The following is an 18,410-nucleotide window of genomic DNA, read 5'->3' on the forward strand; positions in this document are numbered from 1 at the left end:
GAACATTGATGAACTTGTGGAAAAGATGGGACACCACCAAGTATCACCCTCAACCTCAAACAAGTGAACATTACTGTGCAATCACATATTTAGAGTTTTTACTCAGTTCAAGTTTAAAAGTTAAAATTTAATATTTGTTTTCACTGCATGTTACTTCTCCTTAAACAAAGTGTTGTTTTTGATTAATAGATTTTTGCACTTTATTTTTTTGTATTTCAATCCAATTATATTTTAAAAATATTTCAGTTGAGTGGATGATAGAAAATTGCTATTATTGTTTTTTCTTTGAAGTAAATTTAGCCCACTTTTGCTAAAATAGAAAATATAGTCTACTGATGGTGCCTTGAATACCGGTTTCTTTCATTTAATGTTCATGTTATGGGGATATTTATATAAAGGAAATTTGTCTTTTGTGTCTGTTGAAAATTAAAGATTACTGACAGAGCCATAAGAAAATATTGCTTTATTTATCTGATCATATTGTAATATATTTGTTAGGTTTTCAGTAGGTTCAATTAGGTTCACTAGACTATATGCGTCATTTAAACATTTTTCAATGAACATTCGAACAGTCCGGCCCTCGTCTTGTAGCTGATTTTTTTATTTGGCCCTCCGTCCATTTGACTTTGACACCCCTGAGCTAGAGGGATGTGGGCAACTTGTTGTCGCGAGTGGTGCTCAAGCTCAGAACGGCTGTCAGTCAAAACCCACACAGCAGTGTGACGCGCAGAGCTCTGACGTCATGTATAGCATGTTACTGTACAGCCACTGCGTTCCAATTTAGGCGCTTATCAGTGGCCAAATCTGCCAGTTTCAACTTGTAAACGGGTACGAGTGTCAAGGGCTATTACCAGGCAAAACCCTTTTCACTTCAACCAGGTGAAACCCACTTATTAAACCCAGGCTAAACCCATTCACTTCAACCAGGTGAACCCCACTTATTAAAACCAGGCTAAACCCATTCACTTCAACCAGGTGAAACCCACTTATTAAAACCAGGCTAAACCCATTCACTTCAACCAGGTGAAACCCACTTATTAAAACCAGGCTAAACCCATTCACTTCAACCAGGTGAAACCCACTTATTAAAACCAGGCTAAACCCATTCACTTCAACCAGGTGAAACCCACTTATTAAACCCAGGCTAAACCCATTCACTTCAACCAGGTGAAACCCACTTATTAAACCCAGGCTAAACCCATTCACTTCAACCGTGACTTGTCTCCAACGCATTTATTAAAGAAAGTGAGTTTTTCGATCAAAACCCATTCACTTCAACTAGGTGGGTGTACAGTATGATCAAAACTCCTTTATCTAAACCAGGTGGGTGTACAGTATGATCAAAACTCCTTTATCTAAACCAGGTGGGTGTACAGTATGATCAAAACTCCTTTATCTAAACCAGGTGGGTGTACAGTATGATCAAAACTCCTTTATCTAAACCAGGTGGGTGTACAGTATGATCAAAACTCCTTTATCTAAACCAGGTGGGTGTACAGTATGATCAAAACTCCTTTATCTAAACCAGGTGGGTGTACAGTATGATCAAAACTCCTTTATCTAAACCAGGTGGGTGTACAGTATGATCAAAACTCCTTTATCTAAACCAGGTGGGTGTACAGTATGATCAAAACTCCTTTATCTAAACCAGGTGGGTGTACAGTATGATCAAAACTCCTTTATCTAAACCAGGTGGGTGTACAGTGTGATCAAAACTCCTTTATCTAAACCAGGTGGATGTGGGATCGTAAGTCGCCCACGCTAACCAGGTGACTATTTGATGATTACTACAAAGCAAGCCTGTCAACCTCTGCCTAGGGAAGATACTGAATGACCCTATCTCAAATCAAATCCAACTTTATTTGTCACATGCGCCGAATACAACAAGTGTAGACTTTACCGTGAAACTAAAATAAATAGTAATAATAAAAAGTAACACAATAAGAGTAACAATAACAAGACTATATACAGGGGGCACCGGTACCGAGGGGTGCGGGGGTACAGGCTAGTTGAGGTAATCTGTACATGTAGGTGGGGGCGAAGTGGGGGGGGGGGGGGGGGGGGGGCATGTAGGTATTACAGACCAGGTCAGAGAGAGGTTGAAAATGTCAGTGAAGACACTTGACAGTTGGTCCGAACATGCTTTGAGTACACGTCTTGGTAATCCATCTGGCCCAGCGGCTTTGTTGACCTGTTTAAAGGCTTTGTTCACATCGACTACCAAGAGCATTATCGCAGAGTCATCCAGAACAGCTGGTGCTCTCGTGCATGCTTTAGTGTTGCTTGCCTCGAAGCGAGCATAAAAGGCAATGAGGAGTACACTATCTGACTGAAGCAGAACTATTTGAATGCTTGATGATGCTCTGTGGCCTTCTTATCCTGTCCTTCTCATCTCTTGTCCTCGAATGTCGCAGTGGTACAGTAGGATTGTACAACACTGGATTTGATGAAGCCTTGGAGAATGGGATACTGAGTGACACAGAGGCCATTTTGTCCTTTGTGGGTGTACGTGTGAGTCGAGGTCTGTGTCTGGGCCTAGGAAAGCCACACCTGGCTTATAAACAGGGCTCTCTCTCTCGCTCTCTCTCTCTCTCTCTCTCTCTCTCTCTCTCTCTCTCTCTCTCTCTCTCTCTCTCTCTCGCTCGCTCTCTGATGACTTTACCAAGCCCAGGAATTTAAAGCCCTCGCCGGGGCTGCAACCCGTCTCTGAAAAAGCTATTAACTCTTCATTCAAACCGTTTGTCCCATTTGCTGCTAGCTACAGGCTAGAGATACCCAACTCTAACCATGGTGTGTGTGCATGTGTTTGTGTTCCCTTTAGCATCAGATAATACAGTTGAACACTTTCACAGTGTTTCTAGTTAAGGCTAGGTGTGATAGTAAGAGGAACAGAGGAAGACAGAGGAAGATAGATGACATTATCATGCCCCCTGGAGTCTGAAGGGATGCGTGTGTGTGTTGGTGAGTGTGTATGATGAATCATTGAAGTGTACCCTAGATCCTCCACTATCTGGCTAATAGTGTAGCCTAGCAGTATCTCCCAAATCATCGCTGTCTGATGTAAACCTCTTATATAAAAAAAAACAGAAACTTCTCAGGAAATTGAAAAAAATGACCATTTATGAAAATACAATTGTCAGAAGCTATTTTGAATACATTTTCTTGCTTCTTGAATCATGAAATGTTCAGAGTACATTGACAGGAGTTACTGCTTTCAATAAATAAAAAATAAACATGTGTGCAAAAATGGAGTTACAAGGTTTTCATCAGACAGCGACGCAATGGTGGGTCTGCTAGAGATGTTGTTCTGTTAGTTGGATGGGTTTTTGCCTTTTGTTGGTTGTTGGTAAACCACTAGCATAGATATCACGAAACAGCCCGGGCCTGGGAGGCCTGCTGGTGTGCGGGCGGCCCTATGATGTCACTTCCTGTGCCTGTGAGGGAACCGGAGCTGGCTGCAGGGCGATGGGCCGCCAGCCGTGCTCCATGGGCTTCCCGTGACAGCTTGAAGACATACAGTGGTTGCGTATCCTGCTGCTTAATGCAAGACAGCCCTTTGGAATTCAACTCTCTCTCTCTCCCCGTCTCTCTCTTTCTCTCACTCTTCTGTCTTTTCCTCTCCCTCCCTCTCTCTTTCTAGGTTTTCTCTCCCTCTCTCTCTCACCGTTTTCTCTCTCTTTCAAAGTTCTATTTTCCCCTCTCTCCCGCGCTCTTCTCTCTCTCTTCCCTCCCGTCCCTCTTCTTATTTTCTCTGTGCTCTGCTGCCGTTTCAATGAGTGGAGAGGAGCTGAAGCACGTGATCTCTTTGAGTCAACACTGTGTGGGTGTGCGCACGCGCGCGCGTGTGTGTGTGTATGGGTGTGCGAGGGTGTTTGTGTGTGTGTGTGTGTGTGTGTGTGTGTGTGTGTGTGTGGGTGGGTGTATGGGTGTGCGAGGGTGTGCGTGTGTGTGGGTGTGCATGTGGGTGTGGGTGTGCGTGTGTGTGTGTGTGTGTGTGCGTGCGTGCGCGTGTGTGTGTGTATGGGTGTGTGAGGGTGTGTGTATGTGGGTGTATGGGTGTGTGTGTGGGTGTGTGGGTGTGTGTGTGGGTGTGCGTGTGGTTGTGCGTGTGTGCGTGCGTGCGTGTGAGAGAGAGAGTACGTTTTTTTGTCAAAGTGTATACTGTACAGTAGTAGCTGTATTTTTTTCCATGTCAAATTAAGAACAGATATTTTCCAACCCTGGCAAATTGCAAAGCTAGATGTTTTATTTTGATATGCCACACCACAGCTTTCTGGGGAGGCGTTTCCCCTTTGATGTCTTTCTGCTAACATTTCTCCCAGCACTGGACGGCCATTCCTTCCTTATGGCCAAGGGAATTATATGAAAGTTGGCAATGTGTGTGTTTCTGAGAGAGAGAGAGGCAAAGAGAGAGAACGAAAAGGTGAGGAGAAGAGAGAGAATAACAAGGTGAGGAGAAGAGAGAGAACAAAAAAGTGAGGAGAAGAGAGAGAACGAAAAGGTGAGGAGAAGAGAGAGAACGAAAAGGTGAGGAGATGTGAGAGAACGAAAAGGGGAGGAGAAGAGAGAGAACGAAAAGGTGAGGAGAAGAGAGAGAACGAAAAGGTGAGGAGAGGAAAGGAGAGAGAGGATGAGGGAAAGAGAGGAATAGGGAAAGAAAAAGAGAGGCAAAAGGGTGAGAGAAATAGAGAGAGAGGGAAATGAGGTTGGAAAGGAGAGGGAAATGAGGTTGGAAAGGAGAGGGAAATGAGGTTGGAAAGGAGAGGGAAATGAGGTTGGAAAGGAGAGGGGAAGGGAGCAAGCAAGGGAAGGTGGGAGAGAGAGAGAGAGAGGCTGCCTTTGCTACTGCTATCAAGAGCCCTTTTCTTCTCGGTCCGGATCCGACTGTGGTGCAGGGCATTCTGGGTATCCGTAGGGGTCAGGATCAGCAAGCACGAGCAACATTTGTACAGATGCTGTGTTATTTTTATAGCTCTACTCCATTTGCTGGGTGGCATTTCCTTCAGTGTTAACAGCGAGGTTAACTGCACACAGACGCGCACAGGGACCCCAGCCAATTTTTTTATTGTTACGCTAACTAACTCAAGCAATTTTTCCCTCCCCCCTCCACACCTCCCCCTACCTACCCCCATGACTTCCCCTCATCCCCCTCTCCCCTAACACTGCCTCTGTGAACGAGGGATTTATTGTACTGAGAAGGGCGAGTGACATAGAGCGGTGTGCAGAAATGGAGGTAGCTACCTACGCCCCCCCCCCCCCCCCCCCCGCTCTCAAAGGGGAAGGAGCTACAGCCCTCAGAGGGTCCTGAGAGGGGGCTAGTTAGCGCTGCGGGAAGCTAGCTTGCTTCTTCTATTTGTGAATAGAGTTAGTTGTAAGAGAAATGAGCTCGCTAGTTTGATGTGATGTAGTTGTGTGCAGTAATGGCTGTGACTTTCAGGAGCTAGATACCAAGGCCTCCCGTTCTCACATGGGAGGGAGCCAGCTATAGCCCCAACAGGGAGGGTAGCTATTAGCCAGCCCTGTTGTGGAGTTGAGGTAACCAGCTAGTTCTGTATAGGGAATTAGTTAGCAATGTGAGAAAAAAGTAGAGAGGGAAGCTATTTAGCTCTTAGAGGACTAGGAGGTAGGAAGATGTATCAGGTCTGTGTGAGCTAGCCTTTCCTGGCTAATTCTGTTGGAGAGGAAGCCTGATCCCAACACATTACCTGCATGCTTTTTTTTTCTCAGGAGACTAGCACATCTGACCGCCTGAAAGCTGATTTGACATTTCCATTTTCCATGTAGGCCTAATAATTCTGGGAAGTTCAGCGAGAAGTACGGGAAATGTCAGAAGGCACCAGTGTTTGACTGTTTACTTTTCTTTGGGTAGGAGAGAGGGAGAAATAGTTTTCGCTTATTTTTCAAAGCCGGCCCGCTTTCTCATGCTCACGCACGGTTATAAACAGGATTTCTGCGGCCAGTTCATATAGACAAAGTTTTGGGTCAACATCGTTTCTACAATGCCAGTCCGTTTCTATAGATGTAGGATCTTCATTTGATCACGATTTTGTTGCTGAGAATTTTCCTGCACAGCAGGAAGTATATTCACGTTTTTATAAAGGCTTCTAAATTTTGTAAATTCCACTTTAAAATGCCAGACACTATTTGCCCTAATGAAAACTGTACCAGCCCCTACAAAAAAAAAAAAAAAAAATCGCATTTCCTGTTTCTGCAGGAGTTTTTTCCTGCTGTAGCAAACTGGCTCAAATTAAGATCTAATATCTGTAACCATCAATATCACACACACTATCCCTCACCTCCTCTCTTCCTTTCTCCCTTGTCCTCCCGCCCCCTCTCTTTCCCTTTCCCTCTATCCTTCTTTTCAAATGATGAACTATTGTCTCCTTGTCTCCCCCTCTAGCTGACGAGGCAGCGCTTGGTGGATGCGGATGGCATCATCAACCCGGGGGCGTTTTACATCTACCTGACGGCGTGGGTCAGCAACGACCCGGTGGCGTACGCAGCCTCGCAGGCCAACATACGTCCACACCCCCCGGAGTGGCTCCACGACCGCACAGACTCCATGCCCGAGACACGACTCAGCAGTGAGTGACCAATCCACAGCACACTTCACTATCACAAAGGCCTCTCAACGGCCAGTTATATGAGACATACATTATTTGCTCTCAATAATTCTTTGGCACTCTGGCCTACTGATTTGGCAATTCAATTCAAACTGATTGGGACTGAATGTAAGAAGTGTGCAGGAGCTACTTCTCTCGTTGACGCTAGATTTGTACCTCTATAGTTGACGCTAGATTTGTACCTCTATAGTTGACGCTAGATTTGTACCTCTGGAGTTGACGCTAGATTTGTACCTCTAGAGTTGACGCTAGATTTGTACCTCTAGAGTTGACGCTAGATTTGTACCTCTAGAGTTGACGCTAGATTTGTACCTCTATAGTTGACGCTAGATTTGTACCTCTAGAGTTGACGCTAGATTTGTACCTCTAGAGTTGACGCTAGATTTGTACCTCTAGAGTTGACGCCAGATTTGTACCTCTAGAGTTGACGCTAGATTTGTACCTCTAGAGTTAACGCTAGATTTGTACCTCTAGAGTTGACGCTAGATTTGTACCTCTAGAGTTGACGCTAGATTTGTACCTCTAGAGTTGACGCTAGATTTGTACCTCTAGAGTTGACGCTAGATTTGTACCTGTAGAGTTGACGCTAGATTTGTACCTCTAGAGTTGACGCTCGATTGTTACCTCTAAAGGCATTTAGACACTACTTGTTATGTTTTGTGTCCTAACTATTCTGTGGGCAATTTCTCCTTGAGCGTTCCATTTGACCTCTCCTGCTCAACCATTCCGTACGCCGGTTATGTTAGAATACCTGTTTATAATACCATCTGTGGAGTTACTGACCCTTCTCTTCTTTCTGGTTGTAACTGAGGTAGTTGTACTGTTTACAGCAGGGTTCCCCAACTGTGTTTTATTTGGCCTCCCAAGTTTTCGAAGCAAATTATGAGGGGAATTTTAATCTTTGGACATAAAATACGGTTTTAAAAAAACCAACAGTAAATCAGCTCCAAGAGATTTTCATTTAAGAAATCTGTTTCCATGTAGGCCGATTCCCACGCATAATAAAGAGACACGCGATCATATACAAATGTAAACAAGATTTAAAGTTATAAATGTTTTAGTCAAACATTATATCTGTTTAGGCTTCTTGCGGTCAATTTGCCGTACACAAACTATTTGTAATTATGTTGCGGGCCCCCCCGACCATCTGCTCCAGAAAACAATCGGCCCGTGGCTGAATCTAGTTGATGATCTCTGGTTTACAGTATACTGTGTGCGTGTGTGTGATGGCTTGGTTTGCAGTGCTGAGGGGCAGGGAATAGCACGCTGTGGTACTCTAATGGTGCCTGTGGTGAATGCGATAACTCTTACCACCACATGCCTCTAAGCATTACACACATACGCACATACAAACATGCACGCGCGTGCGTGCACACACACACACACACACACAACACACACACACACACACACACATAAATAGGATTGGTTAACAAGCAAAGGCTTGGGTGGGATAGACGATTGGATAACAAGCAGGAAGTGCATTACAGGGAGGAGATGTGATTGGATAACAAGCAGTGAGTGTAAATGGGATTGGCTAAGCAGCGTAGAAAGCTTGGCTGTGCAGGAACCCCCTGAAGCAGAGCTACGTTGGCAGACCTCCAACTCCCAGTCCTAATGGAAATTTATAGTGGAGATTATAATAGGCCAAACCATGTTAGCAAGTGGTGCTGTCTAACCCTCCAGCCACTGGAACACACACACCACAGAGAGTCTTTACGGTTCTCATTTTTGGGATGTTTCGATCAAACGTACGTTTTTGGAAAAAAATACCATGTAAAACAATCCGGAATGGATATTTTAGTGGGGTATGGTGGGTGAAGGGAAGGAGAGAGCACATTAAATTATATTTTGGGGCTCCCGAGTGGCGCAGCGGTCTAAGGCACTGCATCTCAGTGCCAGAGGTGTCACTACAGACAACCTGGTTCAAATCCAGGCTGTATCACAACCGGACGTGATTGGGAGTCCCATAGGGCGGCGCACAATTGGCCCAGTGTCGTCCGGGTTTGGCCGGTGTCGGCCGCCATTGTGAATAAGAATTTGTTCTTAACTGACTTTCCTAGTTAAATAAAGGCAAAACAAACAAAACATTTTACGTGAGTCCGAACCTTTCATGTGTTTTGGCAGTGTTCCAATAGTCACTGCAAATCAAATGTGGTGTGTGTCATAGTCAACTGCATAGCTGTCTAGGCTTTCCCTGTTTGACAGACAGGTACGAGTGTGTGTCTACATGTTTGAGTGCGGCTGTGTGTGTGTGGGTGTGAGAGAGAGGGTGGGGTAATGGTGGTGATTCAGACGTTGTAATTACAGCGGATCAACGTCAGGCCTGACACTCTGCTGTGTGTCTGGGGCTGATAGCCTATCATTAGGCTGAGACTGGAGAGAATGGAGCCCTGTTCCTACCAGCCCCCCCCCCCCACACACACACACCATGCCAGCCCCCCACCAAGGCTCATGGGGCCAAGCTTCAGCTCTGCCCACCAGCCAGTCCCAATTAATTTCTATAAAGAGGTGGAAGTGAACTGTCGAATAGTGCACTTGTTTGAACTGTACCATCACCCCCCCCCCCCCCCTCTAGTTCCTGCCGCCGAGCCCATCGAATACGCACAGTTTCCCTTCTACCTCAACGGGCTCCGCGAGACCCCCCAGTTTGTGGAGGCCATCGAGTCGGTGCGGGCCATCTGCAGTAACTACAGCCGTCAGGGCCTGCCCAGCTACCCCAACGGCTACCCCTTCCTCTTCTGGGAGCAGTACGTAGGCCTCAGACACTGGCTGCTGCTCTCCATCAGCGTGGTGCTAGCCTGCACCTTCCTCGTCTGTGCCCTCTTCCTGCTCAACCCCTGGACCGCCGGTATCATCGTGAGTACACACACAGACACACACGATGCACGCACGCCGGCACACACAAGGCACATTCGAAACCCGCATTCTTCTTGCATTGGATATATTGGCAGCATTTGTGTTGATATTATACATCATCAGTATGTTTGGAATGAAGTCAATTTCATCAGCCTGTAAGATTAAAATCCTCTAAAACCGAGCTAAAAGATGGAAAGGTACTCTCCAAACAATCTCTTAATACAGCATGTTCCAATCCGTCCGTTTAAAGAAACTTCACTCCCGTGCACTGTGCGGCTGTAAGAGTGTGGAGAGGAGAGGCAGCAGGGCAGGGAGGAGTGGAGGAGAGAGAAGGGAGGAGAGGAGAAAGGGGGAGCTGAAGAGAGGAGTGGAGAGATGGGGTGTGGAGGAGAGGAGATCAGGCTGCTGTGTGTTTAGCCCAGTCTTGACCCAGTGTTTATCTTGTGCTGTTTAGTCTACTCTGTCTCTCCCAAACACTGACTTCAAATAAATGGGGATAGGACACAAGTTACCGAGGCGACTCCCACTCCTTTTTAAAAACACCCCCTTTTCCATGTAATGTAGGAGTTTCCAAGGATACACACATATGAACACATACTCTCACACATAGAAACACATACGAACACATACTCTCACACATAGAAACACATAGAAATACATACACTCACAGATATAAACACATAGAAACACATACACTCACACATATAAACACATACACTAACAGATATAAACACATACACTCACAGATATAAACACATACACTCACACATAGAAACACATACACTCACACATAGAAACACATACACTCACACATAAAAACACATACACTCACACATATAAACACATATAAACACATACACTCGCACATAGAAACACATATAAACACATACACTCACACATAGAAACACATGTAAACACATACACTCACTCATAGAAACACATAGAAACACATATAAACACATACACTCACACATATAAACACATACACTCACACATAGAAACACATAGAAACACATATAAACACATACACTCACACATAGAAACACATATAAACACATATAAACACATACACTCACACATATAAACACATACACTCACACATAGAAACACATAGAAACACATATAAACACATACACTCACACATAGAAACACATAGAAACACATATAAACACATACACTCACACATAAAAACACATATAAACACATACACTTATACATAGAAACACATACACTCACACATATAAACACATACTCTCACACATAGAAACACATAGAAACACATATAAACACATATAAACACATATAAACACATAGAAACACATATAAACACATACACTCACACATATAAACACATACACTCACACATATAAACACATATAAACACATACACTTACACATAGAAACACATATAAACACATACTCTCACACATAGAAACACATACACTCACACATATAAACACATAGAAAGACATACACTCACACATATAAACACATACACTCACACATATAAACACATGCACTCACACATATAAACACATATAAACACATATAAGCACATGCACTCACACATATAAACACATACACTCACACATATAAACACATATAAACACATATAAACACATACACTCACACATATAAACACATATAAGCACATACACTCACACATATCAACACATATAAACACATATAAGCACATACACTCACACATATAAACACATATAAACACATATAAGCACATACACTCACACACATAAACACATACACTCACACATATAAACACATATAAACACATACACTCACACATATAAACACATACACTCACACATATAAACACATGCACTCACACATATAAACACATATAAACACATACACACACATATAAACACATACACTCACACATATAAACACATATAAACACATATAAACACATACACTCACACATATAAACACATATAAGCACATACACTCACACATATAAACACATAGAAACCCATACACTCACACATAGAAACCCATACACTCACACATATAAACACATACACTCACACATACACTCACACATATAAGCACATACACTCACACATATAAACACATACACTCACACATATAAACACATATAAACACATACACTCACACACATAAACACATACACTCACACATATAAACACATATAAACACATACACTCACACATATAAACACATAGAAACCCATACACTCACACATAGAAACCCATACACTCACACATATAAACACATACACTCACACATATAAACACATACACTCACACATATAAACACATACACTCACACATATAAACACATACACTCACACATATAAACACATATAAACACATACACTCACACACATAAACACATACACTCACACATATAAACACATATAAACACATACACTCACACATATAAACACATACACTCACACATATAAACACATATAAACACATACACTCACACATATAAACACATATAAGCACATACACTCACACATATAAACACATACACTCACACATATAAACACATATAAACACATACACTCACACATATAAACACATATAAACACATACACTCACACATATAAACACATATAAACACATACACTCACACATAGAAACCCATACACTCACACATATAAACACATACACTCACACATATAAGCACATACACTCACACGTATAAACACATACACTCACACATATAAACACATACACTCACACATATAAACGCATACACTCACACACATAAACACATACACTCACACATATAAACACATATAAACACATACACCCACACATATAAACACATATAAGCACATACACTCACACATATAAACACATCGAAATCCATACACTCACACATATAAACACATATAAGCACATACACTCACACATATAAACACATATGAGCACATACACTCACACACATAAACACATACACTCACACATATAAACACATACACTCACACACATAAACACATACACACACATATAAACACATACACTCACACATATAAACACATGCACTCACACATATAAACACATATAAACACATACACTCACACATATAAACACAAACACTCACACATATAAACACATATAAACACATATAAACATATATAAACACATACACTCACACATATAAACACATACACTTACACATATAAACTTATATAAACACATATAAACACGTACACTCACACATATAAACACATACACTTACACATATAAACTTATATAAACACATATAAACACATACACTAACACATATAAACACATATAAACACATACACTCACACATATAAACTTATATAAACACATATAAACACATACACTCACACATATAAACACATACACTAACACATATAAACACATATAAACACATACACTCACAAATATAAACACATAAGCACATGCACTCACACATATAAACACATACACTCACACATATAAACACATATAAACACATACACTCACACATATAAACACATACACTCACACATATAAGCACATACACTCACATATATAAACACATACACTCGCACATATAAACACACACTCACACAGTCCTGGTCTGTCTCTCCACCTGGTGGTGTTTTTACGACAGGCAGTGTTTGGGCTACCTGCGCCCTCTAAAGCAGGGCGAGGGGACCTCGTGTTCGTCCCCTGGCTTTACAAGACAGATGGAAGGACCAGTTATGGCATCGCTTCAAGTTGAACCATTTGCTTTGTCCAGACCAGGCCACCAGTATCCTACCGTACACCCCCCTCCTTACCCCAAGGCCACACACACACACACACACACACACACACACACACACACACACACACACACACACACACACACACACACACACACACACACACACACACACACACACACACACACACAGGCGTTTCATCCTCCACCCACCACAGCCATCTTCAAAGGGCTGGGGGCCCCCTGAAACCTGAGACCTGTCAACTGATAATAGCACATCACAAATCTACAGAGCTCCGCACACACACACACACACACACACACACACACACACACACACACACACACACACACACACACACACACACACACACACACACACACACACAGACACACACACACACACACACAAGCACACACACATTTGTTTTACTATCCTTATGGGGACCAAACAATTTATTCTTATTCAAAATCCTATTTTCCCTAACCCCTAAACCTAACCTTTAACCTAACCCTAACCCTAACCTTAAACTCAAACCCCTAACCTTTAACCTCTCCCCTAATTCTAACCCTAATTGTAACCCTAACACGAAACCTAACCCCTAATTCTAACCCTAATTGTAACCTTAACATGAAACCTAACCCCTAATTCTAACTCTAATTGTAACCCTAACACTAAACCTAACCCCTAATTCTAACCCTGATTGTAACACTAAACCTAACCCCTAATTCTAACCCTGATTGTAACACTAAACCTAACCCCTAATTGTAACCCTGATTGTAACACTAAACCTAACCCCTAATTCTAACCCTGATTGTAACACTAAACCTAACCCCTAATTCTAACCCTAATTCTAACCCTAACACGAAACCTAACCCCTAATTCTAACCCTAATTGTAACCCTAACATGAAACCTAACCCCTAATTCTAACCCTAATTGTAACCCTAACACTAAACCTAACCCCTAATTCTAACCCTAATTGTAACCCTGATTGTAACCCTAACACTAAACCTAACCCCTAATTCTAACCCTGATTGTAACACTAAACCTAACCCCTAATTGTAACCCTGATTGTAACACTAAACCTAACCCCTAATTCTAACCCTGATTGTAACACTAAACCTAACCCCTAATTGTAACCCTGATTGTAACACTAAACCTAACCCCTAATTCTAACCCTGATTGTAACACTAAACCTAACCCCTAATTCTAACCCTAATTCTAACCCTAATTCTAACCCTAACACGAAACCTAACCCCTAATTCTAACCCTAATTGTAACCCTAACATGAAACCTAACCCCTAATTCTAACCCTAATTGTAACCCTAACACTAAACCTAACCCCTAATTCTAACCCTAATTGTAACCCTGATTGTAACACTAAACCTAACCCCTAATTGTAACCCTGATTGTAACACTAAACCTAACCCCTAATTGTAACCCTGATTGTAACACTAAACCTAACCCCTAATTGTAACCCTGATTGTAACACTAAACCTAACCCCTAATTGTAACCCTAATTGTAACACTAAACCTAACCCCTAATTGTAACCCTAACCCTAAACCTAACTCCTATCCCCAAGATAGCTTTTTTCCTTTTGGGGACCGGCGAAATGTCCCCAATTGGCAGAATTGTCCTTGTTTTACTGTCCTTGATTTACTGTCTCGTCCCGACAAGGATAGTAAAACCAAAAACATACACGCACGCACGCACACACACACACACACACACACACACACACACACACACACACACACACACACACACACACACACACACACACACACACACGAGCGCGCACACACATTCAACTTAAGTCTCTCTCAGTACTTTCTGTACCAGTTCATGCTTGATGGGCGGGTTCCTGTTTATTCTCACCATAGAATAGAACAGTCATTAACGGTCATGTTGGGGGTCCTGACTCTCTGTATCCTGGCTCTGTCTCTGATGACCGAGGAGCTGTTTGGGTTCACGCTGGGGTCGTTCTCTGGGTTAGAACTGTACATGGTCACTAATGGTTATTAATGGTGTTGCGGTCTGTCTGTTTCAGGTCCTGGTCCTCTCTCTGATGACCGTGGAGCTGTTTGGTATGATGGGGCTGATAGGGATCAAGCTCAGTGCTGTTCCTGTGGTCATCCTCATCGCCTCTGTGGGCATCGGAGTAGAGTTTACTGTCCATGTGGCTCTGGTGAGTACACACACACAAACAAACAAACACACACACACGTATACACGCGTACACACGCAGAAAGTGGATTGTGCTTTTCCAAATGACAAGATTGTTTGTCTGAGTAAAGTGTGTGTGTTTCAGGCATTCCTCACAGCGATAGGGGACCGTAACAGGCGGGCAGTGCTGGCGTTAGAACACATGTTTGCTCCGGTTTTGGACGGAGCCTTCTCTACTCTACTAGGAGTCCTCATGCTAGCAGGCTCCGAGTTTGACTTCATCGTCAGGTGAGCGGGACACAGACACACTCTCTCATTCTCTCTCTCTATCTCTCTATCTCTCTCTCTCTCTCTCTCTCTCTCTCTCGGTCTGTGGTGTGGTGTCTTGGCATCAGTAGAGCCTGTATGTCACACAGGAATCTACCTGAAACACCACTCATCCGTAAATGTCCGCTTTTCCCTCCATCAATTTTCAACTCCTCCATCCCCTTTCTACCCTTCCTCCACCCTTCCCCCTCTCTCTTTTCTTTTCAAGTCTTGCCTCAAGCCTTGTTACAACAGTATACCTCATCTCCTCCTCTCTCTTCCTGTCTCTCTCTCACACACACACACACACACACACACACACACATACACACACACACTTCAATCCTGCTGTAGTTGATGGTCTTAGAGAAAACTCAAGGGCAGGAGAGAGTGGTGAAGGGCAGAGAGGAAGAAAGGAGAGGAAGGAGAGGGATGAGGGGTGAGAGAGAGAGAGACAGAGAGAGAGTGAGAAAGAGAGAGAGGGGAAAAGAGAGAACTGGAAAGTCTTCTGGCTTTTGTAATCTCCTACAGCTTGTTTAACTGGGCTCTCCAGACATTTACAAGGCTGATGGGATGGGGGGGAATGGAAATTAAAAGTGACACATTGTGTGTGTGTGTGTGTGTGTGTGTGTGTGTGTGTGTGTGTGTGTGTGTGTGTGTGTGTGTGTGTGTGTGTGTGCGCGTGTGTGCATGTTTGTGTGGGCACACAAATGAGAACATTAGTCATTCCTACCTTTCTATAGGATGAGAAAAGCAGAGGTGAGCCAAAGTTCCTATTACTAAGTGCTAAGCATATTGGAACACTGAATATGTTACATCTGCAGACTACTGTCTAGGTAGCCATTAAAGGGATACTTCAGGGTTTTGGCAATGACCGCACGTTTAGTTTTTTTTCCCCCTAAGCTTGATTAGTTGATTATTTTTAATCAGCTGTGTAGTCAGTGCTAGGGCAAAAAAACAAAATACTTTGGGACACCCTGGTCTATGGTATCTACTAGCATGCTAGAAATTACTATAGACTTCCAGTCATTAGCTTTAAGGCTAATTAGCAATTGCGCTAACGCTAGTTAGCAACTTCAGTCAAACTGCACGCAGAAACATAACATTTGTAAAACCCTGAAGTATCCCTTTAAATGAGGTAGCTTTTTAATGTGGGTGATCTATCCCTTTAAGCGGGCCACCTCCACCCATGTGGTCCGAAAAAACACACAGACACACACACACACACACTGCCCTGCTCCCTGACCTTATAATCATGGGGGTCAACGATGACGTGCCAGGGAGTGACAGTGCACACACCCACATACTAACCCGTCCTTCTCTCCTCCCCTCCTCTGGTTCACGCTGCTCTCAGGATCTGTCTCAGGCCATTTTGAAGTGTGGGGTGTTTTTTCCCCAAACAAAGCAGTGCCAGAAGACTGCAGAATAACAGCACAGCCTGCTCATATTTTTCTGCTCACGCTGAAAGAAATGTTGCCCTGACGTTCCCTGTTAACCCCACAAATGTTTTCACTCTAAACAGCTCCAGCACTGTGTGTGGGTGTTCGAGTGGAGATGTGGCTTTAAACCAAAGCAGAAGCTCTGTGACTTCAGCTACTCTCCTCCTCTCAAAGTCTAGAGCGATACCAACAGAGGAGAGGAGAGGAGAGGAGAGGAGAGGAGAGGAGAGGAGGAGAGGAGAGGAGAGGAGAGGGGAGGGGAGGGCAGGAGAGGAGAGGAGAGGAGAGGGGAGGGCAGGAGAGGAGAGGAGAGGAGGAGAGGAGAGGAGAGGAGAGGAGAGGAGAGGGGAGGGGAGGGCAGGAGAGGAGAGGAGAGGAGAGGAGAGGGGAGGGCAGGAGAGGAGAGGAGAGGAGAGGGGAGGGGATGGCAGGAGAGGAGAGGAGAGGAGAGGGGAGGAGGAGAGGAGAGGAGAGGGGAGGGGATGGCAGGAGAGGAGAGGAGAGGAGAGGGGAGGGCAGGAGAGGAGAGGAGAGGAGAGGAGAGGAGAGGAGAGGAGAGGAGAGGGGAGGGGAGGGCAGGAGAGGAGAGGAGAGGAGAGGAGAGGAGAGGAGAGGAGAGGAGAGGAGAGGAGAGGAGAGGAGAGGAGAGGAGAGGAGAGGAGAGGAGAGGAGAGATAAAGGCTTTAGGTCTATTCTCCCCCGCTTGGTTCATTTAAAAGCATGGGACTATCTTGAACAAAAAAGTCTATACAAAACCTGTACATGTTCACTTCATTCACAACGTGTATGGGACATGTTATTATGAGGCTGTTTAGGTTGATAGAGAGCACGCCACAGCTGTCAGCTAAACACAACCTACCCCACACATCCTGTCTCCAGACTCCCTCACTGTATCCCCAGCCTCCCTCAATGTATCCCCAGCCCCCATATGTATCCCCAGCCCCCATCACTCTATCCCTAACCCCCATCACTATATCCCCAGCCTCCCTCACTGTATCCCCAGCCCCATCACTATATCCCCAGCCTCCCTCACTGTATCCCCAGCCTCCCTCAATGTATCCCCAGCCCCCATCACTCTATCCCTAACCCCCATCAGTATAACCCCAGCCTCCCTCACTGTATCCCCAGCCTCCCTCACTGTATCCCCAGCCCCCATTACTGTATCCCCAGCCCCCATCACTCTATCCCTAACCCCCATCACTGTATCCCCAGCCTCCCTCACTATATCCCCAGCCCACATCACTGTATCCCCAGCCCCCATTACTGTATCCCCAACCCCAATCACTGTATCCCCAACCTCCCT

General features: G+C 44.0%; 1 protein-coding gene across 1 annotated transcript in view; it reads left to right on the top strand.

Moving 5' to 3' along the window:
* Nucleotides 1–15,654, top strand: part of LOC139398024 (protein patched homolog 1-like) — a 40,086-nt gene extending 24,432 nt beyond the window's left edge. Inside the window, exons 15-18 of the mRNA XM_071144274.1 lie at nt 6,401–6,584; nt 9,202–9,482; nt 15,247–15,384; nt 15,508–15,654. Coding sequence (XP_071000375.1) covers nt 6,401–6,584; nt 9,202–9,482; nt 15,247–15,384; nt 15,508–15,654 — 750 coding nt within the window. The remainder of the gene's footprint in view (nt 1–6,400; nt 6,585–9,201; nt 9,483–15,246; nt 15,385–15,507) is intronic.
* The last annotated feature ends 2,756 nt before the right edge of the window (nt 15,655–18,410 follow it).

Source organism: Oncorhynchus clarkii, unplaced genomic scaffold (genome assembly GCF_045791955.1).
Source record: "Oncorhynchus clarkii lewisi isolate Uvic-CL-2024 unplaced genomic scaffold, UVic_Ocla_1.0 unplaced_contig_13557_pilon_pilon, whole genome shotgun sequence".
Lineage (NCBI taxonomy): Eukaryota > Metazoa > Chordata > Actinopteri > Salmoniformes > Salmonidae > Oncorhynchus > Oncorhynchus clarkii.